This window comes from Diachasma alloeum, unplaced genomic scaffold (genome assembly GCF_001412515.2).
Source record: "Diachasma alloeum isolate Michigan unplaced genomic scaffold, Dall2.0 Dall_scaffold_00315, whole genome shotgun sequence".
In the NCBI taxonomy this organism is placed as follows: Eukaryota; Metazoa; Arthropoda; class Insecta; order Hymenoptera; family Braconidae; genus Diachasma; species Diachasma alloeum.
In genome coordinates, this window is record NW_021680454.1 from 376,103 (window position 1) to 393,156 (window position 17,054).

Sequence of the window (17,054 nt, forward strand, 5' to 3'; positions counted from 1 at the left end):
TTGCAATAATAAAAGACTTTACAAAAAAACCGAAAATGCATTTTCTAGAAAATTTTATTAAACCCAATTAGGGGAAAAAATAAATATAATCTTCGAATAAAATTTCTCAGAGAAAACACTAGTTTTCTCTACGAAATATTTTCGTACGTGATTTTCATTCGTTTCTCATAGTGAAATCCAGGTGAAAAAAAATAACAGATACAGAATAATTATTTTAATTAACGTCCCCTAAAATGTTCGAAACCGCCAAAATCTCCTGCAGATAAAAAATCAAATTCCCAACTTCCCCCCAATTTTTAAATCCTAGGGGCTTTCCCAACAATGAAACTACCGATTCTTCCCCAACTTCAGAGTACACACAGTGCACCCCACAACCCAGTGTCTGAAAAATTTCAAAACTCCAAAGAAAATGAATTAAAAAATGCTGCCAAAAATAACAGCCTCACCCCCATCAACTGAGACCCCCCCAGGGCATCGAAATATAACGGTAAGTCGCCTCCCCCTCTAACTCACCCATTCTTCCCCTATATAACCACCACCTCTTCTCGAAATTTCGTTTAAACTTTCCAGAGACAACAAAAAGATGATCAAACTCCTGAAATTCGTCACTCTCCAGATCAGTAGGAATGGGATCGCCGATAATATTCTCTGTAATCAGAACCCTTATTTCCCAAGGACATTCTATCGCCACGGGAGCTTCAAGGGTGTCCCCGGCAGGCTGATAAATCCCAAAGTAGAAGCAGCCCTGCGAAATGGAGACCAAATCCCCCCCAGATTCCAACTGGTCTACAGAAGCAAATTAACGAATTACATCTACTGGTTCTACCCACTTGGAATGCTGTCGTACGCTCTCGGGGCATTCGGCTACTACTACTTCAAGTTTCACGTGCAAAATGTGTCGTACCCAGTGGCATCAGTAGTGGCTCCAATCGCCTACAGCACCGCCTCCGAAGTGGAGATAACGTTCATATTCTACCTCTTGATGAACACGTTGACGCTGTACTTCCTCAGGAGGACTCCCATGCGGATCTGGCTAGACAACTCCACGGGGGAGTACAGGATGGCCCTCATAGGTACCTTGCCACCCTTCAGGAGGCAGGTCGCCTTCAAGGCTGGGGAAGTCACGAGGAAGCACCTACTTCCGAAGAATGGGATCCAGGAGGTGATGCATCGGTATCGAGGAAGGTTTTATAATATCACTTCTGTGGATTTTACAGCATCTGGATACTATCTTCAGATGGTTGGGTACAACCCGAAGTTGGACGATTGATGTACGCACCCAGAGAAATGGTTTCTTTGAATTTAATAAAGTTTATTTGAATTAAATGAATGGGTTTGTTTAAATAGCTCGTAATGCAGCTTTTATTCAAACTTGAACATGACTTTTATCTCAGTTTTTTTCCCCATCAAATGAATTTCATTTCTCATTTTGAGAGTAATGTAGCACAGTATGAAATTTGAGGAAATGTCCTATGATCCTCGGAATAATCAACTACTCTCCTTCCTCGTGGCTGGAAAATCCGATGAATTGAAACCCGAATCCCTTCAAAGGTTATTCTTAGACCGAAACGAGATGAAAGATCTTTCCACCATCACTTCAGCCCAATAAGAATGTTTTCTAATCTCGCTGATGGATTCCTAGTCCTTCCAACTGAATGGCTAGCGCTCCAGATTCCTCCAGCAATCAACGAAGTGAAACGAAAGTTCAACTGACGTAATAAATATGATCCCCTCGTAACTTAAAACTCCTCTCCATCTCGTTTTATAATTCTTAAAAAAAATTTACATTGACATATTCTTAAATACATCGAAAAAAATTTACAATTGTCCTTAAACTATTGAAGTCCTTCGTTACAACTTGGAGACCTCAGAGAATTTGCATATGAATTCGTACGGTAATTTTTTCAGGCACCTCTCGTCCCTCAAGAGGTCAACGTCGACGCTGTATTCCTCCACTCGAACTTTCCTTATAATTCCCTTGCAACCCTTGTGTTTTCCCTGAATAATTAACACCTCTCTTCCTATAGCTGGGATCACAGTTTCCAGGTGCTCCTGGTCCAGTTTCACGACGTGACCGTCGACCTCTGGCGAAGTGAGCCTGATCTTCCCGACGTATCCAGACTCCAGCACTGGGGACTGGACGACACCTTTAGCCTTGTAGTATTTTTGGCCCAGAGTTTTTGTTATTATTTTTACCACTAGTCCTTCCTGGAGCCATCCACCTGCAGAGAATACGAACAGTGAATTTTTTATCCTAAAAACTAGTCATTCAAACTCCTAATAATTTTATTTGCATTTAGACATTTTCAGTAGTTTAACCAATTCAATAAATTAATTCATCAAGTCACTTAAAATTCAATCAAATTTAGTTAATGGAAGATAGTCAATGGAATTAATTTAAATTTAATAAAAACTAAATAATTACACACCCGATGTCGATGCCCCGCCCTCCTCTCTCTCAGAGTCTCTCCTCTCCCGTTTGACTTTTTTCGAGAAGTTGTCATCAGCCTCGTGGAACCTCTTCACACTCATCTCCGATCTGCACTCACTGGGGGCTCGACTGTCATTGTCATCAGATTCTTCCTCTGATTGTGGCTCTTCCTTGATTGTCGAGGCCTTCGAGGATTCTCCTCGTTTCGGAGGTGGAGCCAGAGGTGGTCCCATCAGTTTCGGTTTCATCTTGAGTTTCAGGTCGAGAACTAGGGGTCCATCCTCTTCAGACCGCTGGAGAGGCGTCGGGGTGTCCTCCTGGGGGCCGGAATCCTCTTGGCGTCCTTGCTCCACTTGCTTCTCGATGAAGTCCATCATACGCTCTGCATCGTCTTTGTCCATTTTTTCTTTCTTCGCTTTCTTCTCCTGAAGTGCTAGGGTCTCTGGGTCACGGTCAATGTATGTAACGAACCATCCTGGAGATGCAAATTCATTACATTTATTCGAGATCATTCCGAGACAAAATAAAGTAATCAACGTTCTATCAGCGTCACTTTTTCTACAAAAATTTTGCTAAAAATGGATAATTTACTGGATAATTCACTTTTAACTAAATAAATTCATGAATTCATTTGCATAAATAAAGAAATAATTTGAAAATAATTAAAAATTAGTAATTGATAATTTATTTATTTATTCAAATTAAATAAATTTATCAATTAATTTATATTCATGGAGCTGTTACATTAAAAAATGATTTTACCTTTCTCAGTCTCGTCAACAACGCACTTGCCAGTTCTCCCCAGCCACTTGACGAACGCCGTCAGACTCAGCCAAATAGTTGCATTCATGTGCACATGACCCCTGTCAGCGATGTAGTCCTGGTAGACCCTGTTGGCTGCCACTCGTCGAGTCCCAAACTGTCTCTTCAACAGGTGCAGGTAGCCGTGGGAGAACTCCTGGGAAAACTGATCCATGTACTTGTGGGCATTGTCAGCGAACAGCAGAAGCTGCCTGTGATGTGACTCGGACATTGTGTGGCACTTGAAGCCATTCTCGTCCCGGCACTGCTTCTCACACATCTGGCAGTACCATCGCAGCTTCTGGAGGCCCTTCGACTTGATCTTGTTGGCGATGTATTTCGGTGTTCCAGGCTCATGTTTACCCATTTTTCAGTTGGAATTTAGCGAATGAATCCGGGGGCTTGGGTCCCCTCAGAAGTATCTTCGAGGAGAATGCACTATTTCACTTTTGAATGGAGAATACAAGTCTCTTGAATTGAGAATACGAAAATTTCTGGATTTAATGGTGAATGTAGTCTTGAGAATTGAGACTTCAAAGAAAAATTGTAAATTCAGCTCATTGTTATTCGTCGTGAATATAACAAAATTGTGTTTTTAGTGTTATTCAGGCTCCGGGTAACGAAAATGTCAGATAAAAAAAGTAAAAGTAAATACGAAAATTTCTGGATTTAATGATGAATGTAGTCTTGAGAATTGAGACTTCAAAGAAAAATTGTTAATTCAGCTCATTGTTATTCGTCGTGAATATAACAAAATTGTGTTTTTAGTGTTATTCAGGCTCCGGGTAACGAAAATGTCAGATAAAAAAAGTAAATTTGGATGTGCGGTGGATTATTTTACCCGGGAGAGTACCTCAAATTTATCCCAGGAACAAAAAATAAAATTTAATTCCAAGGTTAAATCAGTGTTAATTCGAGTGGGACTACAGGATAAATAAAAAATTATTCTTCGGGTCAAATATTGAAGAATTACCCCTATGATGTAATTTACCCCGAGGATTAATTACCCTGGGTTTACCCTGGGGTTTATCTGGATGACAGGGCTTGCTGCAACCAGGCCATGTCTTCCTAGAGCTATGCAGGGATGGCCATCAACATTAATTTCTTCAATATTAAGAGGATTTTTCTTTTAGCGAAGTAGTAAACCGGTACAAGTCAATTTTGACTATTGGCCAATTTTCAATGAATATCTCGGAATCTAAGGAAGATAGCGAAATTTCTGTTATAACCTTTTTTGTAGAGCTCATTGAGAGCTACAACAAATGTGATTACGAGAATTTCGCTATCTCTCTTAGATTCGGAGATATTATTGAAAAACTCAACTGGGGGATAAGTCGAAAAAACCGTTTTACCACTTCGCTACTGAAATGGAGTCATAGAAATTTAAAAATAGTTAAATAATTGATAACCTCAATTTCCAATTGATGACGAATTAAATATTTAAAAATATGGAACTACGATTTTTCTACCAAGTAGACAAACTTAATTCATCCAAATGATCGTCAGTCTTCCTACCTCAATTACTGATTAATGAATAATTCGAAATTTGACTATTTAAATTAATGATCACTTCAACAATTAAAATTTAAAAATGATATCAACTAATTGACTACTTAATAATTTAACAGTAATTATAATTGATGGATAGGCTATCCCTGGAGCTATTAAATACCTTAAATTAACAATTTTTGTTTTTTAATTCAGAAAAGATTCTCGGAGTGCGAATTCTCGAGTATTATTCTCTGTTTACAACCGAATATTCGGAATATCTCCTCTTGAGAATAAACAAAGAGACCATGAGAGCAGAATAAATATTCAATAAACTGCACATTTGGGGTTTTTCATCGCACTGAACGTAATTTCAGTAAAAATACCCATTGTTGACAGCTGTAATAGAGGTTAGAATTGGTTTGAGATCTTGAATGACGTTTGTCAAAGCTCAGTTCGCCAATTTCTTAGGATGAAAGCGAAAATATCCAGAGAGAGATGAGGAATTTACCTTTTTGTCGTTCGCACCGGTCGTTAAAATCGACGAAACCAGCGCATTTACTCCAATTTACTCCCGTCAAACGAAAATATCGTAAACACAACGTCATAGGTACGTCGACTAACCCAACCCGAGGCCATTCGAGGTTTGACGGCAGCGCGCGACACTCGGTACTCGTATGGACAATTCAGTTCATCCTCGTTGTGTCAAATTCTCGTTAACTTGTGAATAATTCACTTTTATTAATTACGTCATCGCATTAGAATTCACCCCGATCACCTCAAAAACAGGTGTTAATTGTCGTTGGTCAGTAGTGTCTCGTGACAATGAAGTGGTACTCCGGGAGCATCAATGAAGCTGTTGCTGCTTCAAAGTCGAGGAAAGCTGTTTTCGTCGTTTTCGTCGTAGGTATGTTCCAAGTCAATTCCCGTGGAGGTTAGGGCGATCGTTGGCGCTCGTCAATTAAATTTTTCCAGTATGTTCGCCTTCTGGGGAATCATCTGGACATTTTTTTATCGAGGGCTCGTGCTCGTGTCTGCGGATGGATTTTAGAATGAGAATTTTAGATTTTTCATTTGCTATTTTGCGTTTCTGCTTGTCATCCTTCACCTGGCCTTGACCTGCGTCCAGTGCTCGCTGGGGATTTCACTTTTCCTTGGATGAATTCGTTTTTTATTTCATTTTTTTCGGAGTTCTTGGAGGTGCGGGGGCGATGGGGATTCAATGGCAGGGAACTCTCGGGGGTTTAAAAATAGAATGGGAGATGGTGATGTGGCGAAGGGAAAACGAGATGAGTCAACTCTCACTGAGGATTAGTTTTTGGTGGATATCTCGGGATGGAGGGGAGACAGGGGAATTTTGCTGATTAGGTTTTTTGTAGAGCGGAGTGAGAGCTGCAGAAAAGGTCTTCATGGAAATCCCTCTATCTCCCTTCAAATCGGAGGTATTCAAGAAAAGATCAAGATGTTTTTTTATTTAGAAACTAAGGTCTGAGAGGGATTTGATTGAAATTTAGGGGAATCTAGTCTTAAATTTTGGATTAATTGAAAGTTTTGCGTAATTTTGGAGTGAATGTTCATGTTTTTATTGGAAATTCAGGAATTTTCGTCTCCCTCCTGCTCAAAATTTTGAAATTTCATTGAATTTAAAAAAAGGGTCTCCATGATCACTTTCGTTTTTTCAGGATTTAGAGAAAACCAAAGGACGTAGTGTTCTAAATCCAATTGCATTCAATTCCTGAGGAGATTTACGATATTTTGCGCCACTGGGGAATACTCGGAGGTCGCTGTTTATTAGCTAAAATCCACATTAATTTTTAGCTCAATCAATTTATCGTAAATTTTAGTTTTTTGAGGATTTCTCAAAGACTAAAGGAGTTAGCGACCTAAATCCAATTGCATATCCAATTCCAATTCTGATAGAACTCCATTAGAATTCCTTAAAGATAACGCAATTTTTCCTATAATTTTTTAAATAATTTTTTCTATAATTTTTTTTTTATAATACAATTTTTTCACACGTCATTTGAGATTTCCGGATTTTTTCCTTCTTTCCTTTCCTCGAAAATTAATAGAAATAAAAATAAATCAGGTCAATTGAGGTAATAGATGTACTCAACGTCGATCTCCCGAGAATTTCTACCATCTCCACGAAATTAAATTGTCTCCCAACACTGAATCCAATGAGGCCCTCAAATAAGTAAAATCAACATCATCAACAGTCATAATTCTCGTGTCCTATCGTTCTGGCCAATAGGAAAAGATGATGCGTCAGTGGAAACTGCCCGCGCCATCGACTCCCCCGAGATATCGTCTCGCCTCGAGCAGGACAATTTTGTGGCGATCAGATTAGAGAGCGATACCGATTCCTACAGATTCTTCGCACAGATTTACCAGCTCGTGCCGATCCCCTCGCTCTTCTTCATCGGGGACAACGGCAGTCCCCTGGAGATCGTGGCCGGCAGCGTCAGTGCCCAGACCCTCCAGGAGAAAATCGATACCGTTCTGGTGAAGGCTAGCAAAGGGAGGAACGAAGCCTCCACCGATTTCATCAGGGGTGAACAGAGTGCATCTGCAGGCCAGAGTGGCCAGGTGTCCAGTTCTGCCGGGGCTGTCTCACCACCGCCACAGAAGAGCGAACCAGAAGCTTCTGGAGCCTCTGGGGCAGAAAAACCTGCTGATTCAACTGTTGAATTAAGTCCTGAGGTAGAATTTCGGAAGATTTTCTGGTGTAATTTATTGCGATTAAATTGTTTTTCTATTGAGTCACGAAATTTTTTTTCTATTGAGACATTTTCTACAGAAATCCCTCCATTAATTTTTTTTAACAACATTCATTTTTTTTCCATTAAAAAATTTCTATTATTTTCTATCAAATTGAGACACATTTTTTCTTATTTTAAAGAAGTTTTGGTAATGAAATTAAATTTTTTGAGAGTTCTTAAAATGAAAACCTTGGGGATCAAGAACATTGGAATTTTCTCATTGCGAAAATTCTTCAATTGATGATTTTTTTCTGCTTTAAAATTAAATTGAACTGCTCATATTCTGATATAATGGTTTGCAGGAGAAACTTGAACGTGCGAGACACCTGATAGAGCTCCAGAAGCAGCAGAGAATCGAGAAAGAACGCGAGGAAGAGAGACGACGTGAGATTGAGCGCAGGAGAATGGGGAAGGATGTGCAAACAGCCAGGCAGCGTCACCAGGAGCTGGAGATTAAGCTGGCTCAGGAGGAACGAGCGAAGGAGAAGGCGGCCGAGGCGGAGGCCAGGGAGAGGGTCAGGCAACATATTGCTCAGGATAAACTCGACAGGAGACAGAGGGAGCAGGCATTACTCGTTAGTCATAAATTCTTGTGAAAAATTGGAGAATATCTGAGAATCTAATGGAGATTCAACATTTTTGGGGAGACCTTTTCCACTTTTTGATCATATTATAGTTCCACTGAAATTTTAAGAATTTTTGTCATTAAGAATTCAAAATTTAATGAATGGGAATCAGGAAAATTCAGTGTAATTGTCAATTAATTAATATTTAAAATATGAAGTAAAAAAAAAGACTAGAAACAGGTGGGGCAAAATGGACAATTTCGTATTTTTTTAATGGTTTGAATGAAATTGGCTTGTCCCCAACGAAAAATTGTAAAATTGTCACTTCAGAAATAATTACATGGAGTGAATAATTTTATTTGATTATTTCTGCAGCAACAAACCTCACAACAGTCTCAGGAGCGTCCACAAGCTGCTGTTCCCCCCGCAGATGGAGTCGTGAGGATTCAATTCAGACTGCCCTCTGGCAATCCTCACATGGGTAAATTCGAACTGACGAGCACACTCCGCGATCTACGCGCCTACGTCACCAATAACATCGATCTACCATTCCGCAATTTCTCAATGTCCACGTCCTTCCCGAGGAGGGACCTCAGTGCTGAGGATGAGGGAAGGACACTGGTGGATTTGCAATTAGTTCCCACTGCTGTTATCCTTATTCTGCCTCTCAAAAATGTAAGTAGTAGTGTAAATTTTAGTTGATATGACATCCTCATCAACAAGAATTGTTACAATCTTATTCAATTATAATATTTAAAAAATTATAATTAATTTTTTTTAATTTTCATTTAAAAAAATGTTTATTTCAATTTTTTTTATAAATTTTTTTTTTCAATTCTATTTGATATACATTTATATCAACGAGCATTGTTACAATCTTATTCAATTATGACCTTAAAAAAATTATAATTGACTTTTAAAAAATTTTTTCAATTACATAACTCGAAAAAAAAAATTGGAAAATTTATTCCCAAAAATTTCTAGAGAAAAAGCAAATCCCTAGCCATTTTTCTATCGAATTTATTTTTAAAAAATCACAAGATAAAATTAAATAATCTCCAATAGAATTGGCGCAAAAAATAAATAGAAATTCAACAGAATTTTTCAAAGAAAGCGATAGATTTTTTTATTCAATTTCTTACGCGCTGAAAAAACATCTTTTTCCAGTCAACAACTACAACAACAGTGGCATCCCGAGAGCAGGGTGGTTTCCTCTCCCGCTTCATGTGGACTGTGTTCTCGCCAATAATCTCTGTGTACAACTACGTAGTGGGTTACTTCACTGGTCCCCCAGGCAGAGGACCCACCAGAGAGGGAACCGACGAGCCAAGTGCAGCTGGGGTTGCACCACGTGCCACACCCACTCGTCACATTGGTCAACCATCCGGGTAAGGCTCTGCCCATTCCTCGAGCTAACCCAGAGGCATTTGCTGTCTGTTCTGAGGTGAGAATATCTCCACTAGGAAATACTAAGGAGAAATTGTTTCTTTATATTGCAGTTTGTTTGGCAGGAATTTGGGGGGATCGAGCACCACCATCAGAGCCAGGGGAAATATCCACAGGCTGCACACTGGGGGCGACGATAATGATGAGAATAACACGTGGAATGGCAACTCAACGCAGCAGATGTAGAAATTAATCTTTATTGTCACTGATATTCTATTCTATTTCTTTTTTATCAACGAAAAATGCAAGTTGGGAGGTGAAGAGAGAAGATTTTTCATCTAGTTGATTTTTTTTCGAGTGAATATCTCTAAATTGAAGGCGAACGTGGAAATTTTTGGAGAGGCATGAGAACTATAAAAAAGATCTTCGTCAAAACTTCGTCATCTCCATAAAATTGGAGATATTCATTGGAATTTATTTGAATTTTAATTCTAGTTGATCAGTCTCGATTTACCACTTCGCTTATATCCACTGGCCTTTGAAATTCCAGAATTCATTACTCGCTGTTGCACGTGGAGTCAGTTTTTCTGGTCTGAATGTTCATAATTTTTTCAACAAAAACGTATAAAATGTCATGATTACTTTATTAATAAAGATTTTGTCGAGGATGAAGGATTATGAGGACCAATGAATGGGAAAGAATTAAGTGGAGTTTGATATTGGGAATTTAATGATTATTGATTGGGGATGTTTGGACTTTGCATTTTTTTCATGCGAAATTCAGTTTATTTGGGAAATTATTGTGAAGCAGAGTGATCGTTTCTTCGGGCATTATGAGAAGGAAGCGATTGAGTTAACGCAATGCTGAAGGAATTCATTTGTTCCTCATTGTTGTAGTTGTAATAAATTGTGATTATTTAATCCTTGAAATTTTGTGTTGATATGTCAATGGTCCCCTCCTACTCCTTACTTTTTTCATGTAGAACTGTTGGATTTCTAGAATTTCATCTTTCTACACAATTTCTTCTGTCCGAATCTTTCACATAATGTGAAGTATATAGAACATTTGAGATGCGTTACATGAATTTCGAAATAATGATTCGTTGTGGCTGTCGCCAAATTTTTTTTCGTCTCATTAAAACAATTAAACAAAACAGAAAATTTGAAGCGAGGAATTTCTATAGAAAATTTTGCATTGAACATTTTTATTGAAAAAAAAACGCGCAGTTAAGCCGTAAATTTTTTCAATAGAATCGTCCAAAAACTAAAGAAAGTTTAACAGAAATTTAATAGAATTTTCCAGCGAATTCACTAGGTTTCACTAGGTTTTTCTGTAAAATATTTTCGTACGTATTGTCTTGCCATTGGAGTGTTGAAAATGGCCCCATAAATTCTCAGTAGTCATTTTCCAGTCCCATAAGATGTAGAAGTAGACAGCAGAAGGCGGGTGTTAGGACACGGCCGCAAACACGCGGAAAAAATATTCGGACATTTGAGATCGCGACAGGTCACCGGGAAGAAATGAAAAGTCGGTGCGTCTAGACGGTGTTAAAACAGTGGAGTTCCCCGCCTATTAGAGCACGCGTGACGCACCGCCCAGGGAACATCACACTGATTGATGAGGGTTTTCATGCCAATCAGTTGCCCCCAATTATCGGGTTAGTTGTGTCGTCAAATGCCTGATGAATTTAAGTCATTTGTCATGATTCAACAGAAAGGTTCTCTCGGGGCTCAAAATATTTTCCGAGAATGGATTATGAGGCCACATAAATGCCGAACAGTTGCCGCAGAATATCGGGAAGGAGATCACGCACGAAAAAATTTAATAGAAATTCAATCTGTCGTCTTCAATCAGTTTCCCAAACTTCCGGTGTGAAATCTCCGCAAGTTGGAAATCCATCTGGTGTCGGGGGCAGATCATCATCTTCACCGACGTGAAACGTCAGCTCCATGCCGACCAATTGGTGCGACTGGAAATGACAGTGATACAGCCAGTATCCTGAAAACGTACCGTTCGTTTATAGAAAACACGAAAAATTAATTTTCATGGCAAATGCAGGTGGGAAAAAATTCTACTGGTTTTTTGCAATTCTATTGAAGATTATGCAATTTTACCCCATCATTTTTTAAAGATATATTTCACCAAAAAAAAATTAATAGATTATGATTTTTCTAGAAAAATTCTTGGACCCAAATTTTCTGATTTTTTCTCCTATATTTTTAACAGTTTCTCATGTTAAAATCCAAGAAAAAAAACGGAGCAAATTCTTGTTAAAGAATTCTTATAGAGATAATTCGAAGAGAATGAGTTCTGTAAAAAATCCACATCTATATACTTTTTTGAATAAAAGTTACATAATGTTAAATAGAATTGGCACAAAAAATAAAGAGAATCAGTTGATGGAATTCCAATAAAAACTGAATAGAATATCTTAGAGAAAGTGTACGTGTAATTTTTTTTCATGATTGTTGATGTTTAAAAAAAGGCTTAAGCGGTCCTCAGGGCTTTTTTCAATTTCTCAAAGTCTAAATTATCCAATCGTTCCGACTCCCAGGGAAGTCCGGGGAGATCAGCAATTATTACCCGGATTATCCGCCGAAAATCTGACGATGGTGTATCCATTAGCGGCAGTGGTTAGCGTATCCTTCACGGGCGGACGATCAAAATTACGTTTCAACAGCCCTGCCCTGTCCAGTTCAATCGCTTTTTTTCTATCCGCCCCGGCAATTCCCAGTGACTCGAAACTTCCTTGGCCTAATACGTGGAAACCGTAACCGTGCAGGTGAAATGGATGTGGCAGTGTCCCCGGTTCTGAAGGGAAAAACATCCTTCAATTATTTGATCAACATTGACTACTGATTTTTAATTCCATTATTCACTTCAACTAAGAGTAAAACTATTAACAATAAATTGTTGAAGCTTGTTACATCATTAAGAAGACAAATCCATAATATAATTTCATTAAAAAATTCCAAACAATGAAAAATTGTCAAAAATCGAAGCGTCGCGATTTGGAAATTAATTGATATTGTAAAAGGGTTCTTAGAATCCCATGACCTTGAACCATTCACCGACTATTGACCGCTAATATTACCTTCATATTACCTTCATCGACCATAACGATTTCAACTATACTATTCAATGGAATATCGATAAGATGGGAGCAGAAGCAGGGTTTCTCCCCCTCGCAAATCTTGGGCAGTTCGTCGCCGCGGCAGATCCTCTCGGGCGGAATATCACGCATTTGAGTGAGATAAGGAGAGGCGGGGAACTCATTGGAGAAATTCTGGAGCAATGCGACAAAAGCGCCGAGTGGTCCGACCGGCTCTAGCAACAACAAAATTAATGAGTATTACGAAAAAAATTCGTAGAAAAACTTTGCGAATTCAGTAGGAAATTCTATTGAATTCTCTATGAGATTTTTGCCGATGGGAATTATTTTGCAGAAAAAATTAGTTGAATTAGTTGAATTTCTTTTTTCTATTGAGACTTTTTCTATTTTTCGAGGTGGACACGTCTGTGGTTTCATTATGAGGAATGATTTTTCGGGGAAAATCACTCTTTTGCCAGCGCGATCTATCGGAATTGGTAAAAAATCCTTTTTTTTTAATGCGGAAAATATTCTACAGATTTTTTTTTCTATTGAATATTTCCCATTGGACGTTTTTACTTTAAAAAAAGTTCCAACGGAATCTTCCAAAAATGAATGGGCATTTTAATAGACTTCTCCTGCGAATTCGCCAAGTTTTTCCATAATTTTTTTCGTAAATGACTTCCACATAATTTACTTTCAAAATTTTTATAAGTATCTGGTCTGAACAGTTCTTCATTCTTATACTCTTGGATTTTAAACGGAATATACAGAGTAACATCAGCCTCTTCCTTCAGAATCTGTTCATTCGCTGGCTCTGCGTTCCGGAGGTTCTTCACGCAGACCTTGTCTTCGGGTGAGTTCTCGCACACTTCATCCACGTCATTAAAAATCTACGTAATTACGAATGCAATAATGATAAAGGCATGAGCGGAAGTGTCCACAGCGCGACTCAATATCAGCGAATTGATTTTTGAGAGCAAATGGTTTACCACTCCCAATGGCAAGGGCCGATCGTACGTCAGTCGTTCCCCTTCGGGTTCCCGCAGCTGCGAGCCAGAGTACCGGAGAATTGCGTATTGAGCAACTTTTCTATCTTCACAGAAACCCTGTCCTCTGACTTGAATCCAGTAAGATCTCACCTCCTGATTCGTGGTGAGAATAAAGTCATAGCGCTCAGCTGTACGATAATAAATTTTCATAAAAATGTTGCAGTTAAAATTATTCGGCTGAAATTTCCGGACATTTCACGGAATTTTATCAACAATTCACGATTTGATAGAAAAGTCAATGAAAATTGTTCGATTATTCCGCAAAAATTACTACGAAATTGTCATTATTGATTTTAGTAGCGAAATGGTAAAACGGTTTAAGTCGACTCATCTCCCCGTTGAGTTTTTGAGGAATATTTCCGAATCTAAGGGAGATAGCGAAATTTTCATTATTACATTTGTTGTAGCACTCAATCGGCGCTACAAAAAATGTTATAACAAAAATGTTGCTATCTCCCTTAGATTCCGAGATAAATTCCGAAATCGACTTGTACCGTTTTACCACTTCGCTACTGATTTGAACTGTTATTTTTTCTAACAGTGACGACGCAAAAAGTTCATTCAACGATGAAGAATACCTGAAAAAGAGGTGATAGTGGTGACATTCTTCGGAATAATGGCCTCACCATCGGTCGCAATCAATGTCATGTTGTGGTCTTGAATAGTCATTTGAACGGAACAAGTCCAACTCAGGCTGTTTATCATTCGAAACCTGTAGCGTCGATTCGGTTCGACGTTGATAACCGCAAGCGGTGTGTCAGTAGTTCTATTGCTTGTAGAATTCTAAACAAAATTGACTCACCTTAACATTGCAACATGACACGCATGAAACCAATTTCATAGAAAAAAAAGCCTAGCGAATTCGCTGGGGCATTTTTTCTTCAAAAAGTCAATAAGACTTGATTTTTCTATACAAATCATTCTATTTCTGAAGTGTTTTTGTTTTTTTTTTTAAATGAAGAGTGAAGTAAACAAATTCATGTCGAGGAATTCCCATCCAAAATGTCTCAGTAGAAAAAATCAATAGAATTTCCACGCAAAATTATGAGAAATCCAATAAATGTTTTTTCGAATTGGCGATGTTTATTTCATTTCTGAAATTTTCTCGTGGACTTACAAACCACTGTCCTCTGCCGTTGATCAGAAAATTATCTGGAATCTGCCCGACATTTCGGACTTCGGTGCCGGGCCAGTGGTTGTTGGGAGTGGAATGGAACCAATCATTGACAAAAATCACGTTATCGAAGCCATCTTCGTCGTAATATTTTCCATTTACATCGGTTTCTTTCGGCGAGCGAATGATGATAGCCCCCTGGATGCCCGCAGGCTTGTGGAGGCCCGTGTGGGCGTGATAAAAGTGAGTTCCGGAGTTCTGCGCACGCCATTTGTACCGGAATGTTGATCGGTACGATATGGGGCACTGCGTTACGAAGGGAACTCCGTCGTAGTGTTGATAGCCGTTTTGGTAGATCCCGTGGAAGTGGATGGTGAGGCCACTGCCGAAGGCGTGATTCGCCACGTCTACGACGACGAGGTCGCCCAGGCAGACCTGGATCGAGGGTCCTGGGTACATTCTGTTGACGACCATTATTCCCGTCATCTCCACGCCGTCTGCCAGGATGCACTGGCAGTCACTGGTCAGGGACGTGTTGGTCGTCGGTTGGCATAATTTACATGCACTAGAAATATTTGAAGGTTTAGAGTTGGGCAATCGTTTAAATTTCACGAGGAAAATCGGAACATTCGCTACACTGTTGAAAAATTAGTCTTGAAATTTCAAATGAAGAAGATTGAAATTACACGGAGAGAAATATTCAATAAAAATTACGTTTTTCCGCAATTTGGAACGACATGTGGTTGTCGGGAATTTTATGGAAATGTCACAGAATTTCTCCGGAGCGTTCCTCAATTTCACTCAATTTTTTTCGCCTGTGAATTTTTTTCTCTATTTGTGATTAAATTACCTGCCCAACGTGCTATAGTATTCCACAGTCCAGCGATAGTAACATATTTTCGGAGGTTCCCCGGTCCCACATTCACGTGCACATTCCTCCGGAGTTGATGATTTCGTTAAATCATCATAATCATTGAACCGAGTTTGTGCCTCATTTTCCAACTCCTTCAGTCTAAATGATCCTCTCTGCAAGACATCGTCGACAGTATAATTCAGTATTTTGTATTTTCCTTCACTCCTCGAATAAACGCGATAACTGCCCTGCGCCGCGAGAGTTTCATCATGCAGTACTGAAATTTGAATTTTATAGTATTTTTTGCTTCCGAATGGAAGCATTTTTATCACGGCAGGAGAATTCGGAGAAAAATTGTGAAATCCCGGATAATTTTATTATTCTAAAGGCCATCGTGGAGCGAAATATTTTTTGATAAAAAATACTTTTTGTGGATCCGATGAAAATTATCCTTTTGCATTCCAGGAAAATTCATCAGTTGTTTCGCATTTTTTCCTCGATCTAGAGTCCAAACGACCGAAAACTGAATTTCGCTCGACAATTAATTGATTAATTTGTTTGGTAATTTCTCCTCAATTTTTTCCTTCGCGATATAACATCGCACCTCAACTCGAGAAAAATTTTATTGCAAAAAAGTTTTTTTTCCAAACTTACTGGACAGTACGAAAAAAATTAATATCATAACGTCATTCCACTTCACTTTCATGATGAGAACTGACGATAAGTGTAATTGTAGTCGTCGCTTAAATAATCATTTTTTTAACTCGCGTATTATTCTCAACTTTGTTTTTATTCGGTAATTATGCATGTGCACTATCGTAATGCTCATCTTCGGAGTGAACAATTTGTGAATAGATGGGTGGCAATTCACGGTGTTTTTCACGGAAAAATTGTGTAAATCTTGACGTAAATTATGAAATTCAAATTTTCACGTTTTCCGCTGTTATCAGTTCTGTTAACAGTATTGCGGTGTTTCTATCGTGAGAAGAGAAAAAATATATAGTTGAAAAAACATGGGAAATTCATAGAGAGGAATAGCTTTTATTGAATATTTTCTAAGTCATCGTCACAGATGACTAATATTCATTCTTTGTTCCCATTGTTTTTAAGAATGATGAAATATTGAGATATTTGAGGAAATGGGGATTGCCATTTAAATTAATTATTGAAGCAGGTGAAAATGAATAAAATGAAGATATCTGTTTTCTATAAAAATAAATATATATTTTAGGATGGAAATAATCTTAAGTCAAGCATGACAACATATATTGTTGACAAAATGTTATCCTTGGAGGCGGTTATCCTGTTGTCATCAATAAATACCGAATCAACATTCACTTGGCGAAAAAATTCGATTTTGGAGAAAGTCGACTTTCCCCCTGGAAAAACCGGAAATCTGACCCTTTGGCTCGGGGTGAAAAAAAATTTTTTTCAGTTTTCACTTTTTCCACATACTTTTGAGAGTTCTGAATAGCCCGTCGCTTAAATAGTTGGAATCAACGTTCACCC

At 38.5% G+C, this 17,054-nt stretch overlaps 4 protein-coding genes across 7 annotated transcripts; 2 read left to right on the forward strand and 2 right to left on the reverse strand.

The window, feature by feature from the left end:
• Positions 1-218: 218 nt before the first annotated feature.
• LOC107040023 lies at positions 219-1,326 on the forward strand. The gene is made up of 2 exons (XM_015259919.2): positions 219-487; positions 571-1,326. Exon 2 carries the CDS (start codon positions 584-586, stop codon positions 1,268-1,270), a length of 687 nt encoding a protein of 228 aa, XP_015115405.1. The 5' UTR covers positions 219-487; positions 571-583; the 3' UTR covers positions 1,271-1,326.
• Positions 1,327-1,735: 409 nt separating this feature from the next.
• LOC107040022 (DNA/RNA-binding protein KIN17) lies at positions 1,736-5,487 on the reverse strand. 3 transcript variants are annotated; one of them, XM_015259918.2, is made up of 4 exons: positions 5,232-5,487; positions 3,194-3,654; positions 2,430-2,906; positions 1,736-2,222 (listed from the first exon to the last, which is right to left on the reverse strand). In XM_015259918.2, exons 2-4 carry the CDS (start codon positions 3,597-3,599, stop codon positions 1,852-1,854), a joined length of 1,254 nt encoding a protein of 417 aa, XP_015115404.1. In that variant the 5' UTR covers positions 3,600-3,654; positions 5,232-5,487; the 3' UTR covers positions 1,736-1,851. The 3 variants fall into 3 exon arrangements, with proteins under 3 accessions (XP_015115404.1, XP_015115402.1, XP_015115403.1); XM_015259916.2 differs by having other exon boundaries at positions 3,194-3,678; XM_015259917.2 differs by having other exon boundaries at positions 3,194-3,702.
• LOC107040021 (UBX domain-containing protein 4) lies at positions 5,377-10,364 on the forward strand. Of its 2 annotated transcripts, none has more exons than XR_001460993.2 (6): positions 5,377-5,627; positions 6,975-7,423; positions 7,785-8,057; positions 8,424-8,723; positions 9,216-9,492; positions 9,560-9,650. XR_001460993.2 is itself a non-coding variant. In XM_015259915.2 (6 exons), the coding sequence occupies exons 1-6, from the start codon at positions 5,546-5,548 to the stop codon at positions 9,678-9,680; spliced, it is 1,458 nt and encodes a 485-aa protein (XP_015115401.1). In that variant the 5' UTR covers positions 5,377-5,545; the 3' UTR covers positions 9,681-10,364. The 2 variants fall into 2 exon arrangements, 1 of the variants encoding a protein (XP_015115401.1); XM_015259915.2 differs by having other exon boundaries at positions 9,216-9,436; positions 9,548-10,364.
• Positions 10,365-10,704: 340 nt separating this feature from the next.
• Positions 10,705-16,275, reverse strand: LOC107040024 (laccase-5). Its single transcript, XM_015259921.1, has 9 exons — positions 16,200-16,275; positions 15,543-15,822; positions 14,696-15,257; positions 14,157-14,361; positions 13,519-13,706; positions 13,224-13,419; positions 12,541-12,762; positions 12,019-12,246; positions 10,705-11,433 (listed from the first exon to the last, which is right to left on the reverse strand). Exons 1-9 carry the CDS (start codon positions 16,249-16,251, stop codon positions 11,282-11,284), a joined length of 2,085 nt encoding a protein of 694 aa, XP_015115407.1. The 5' UTR covers positions 16,252-16,275; the 3' UTR covers positions 10,705-11,281.
• Positions 16,276-17,054: the final 779 nt, after the last annotated feature.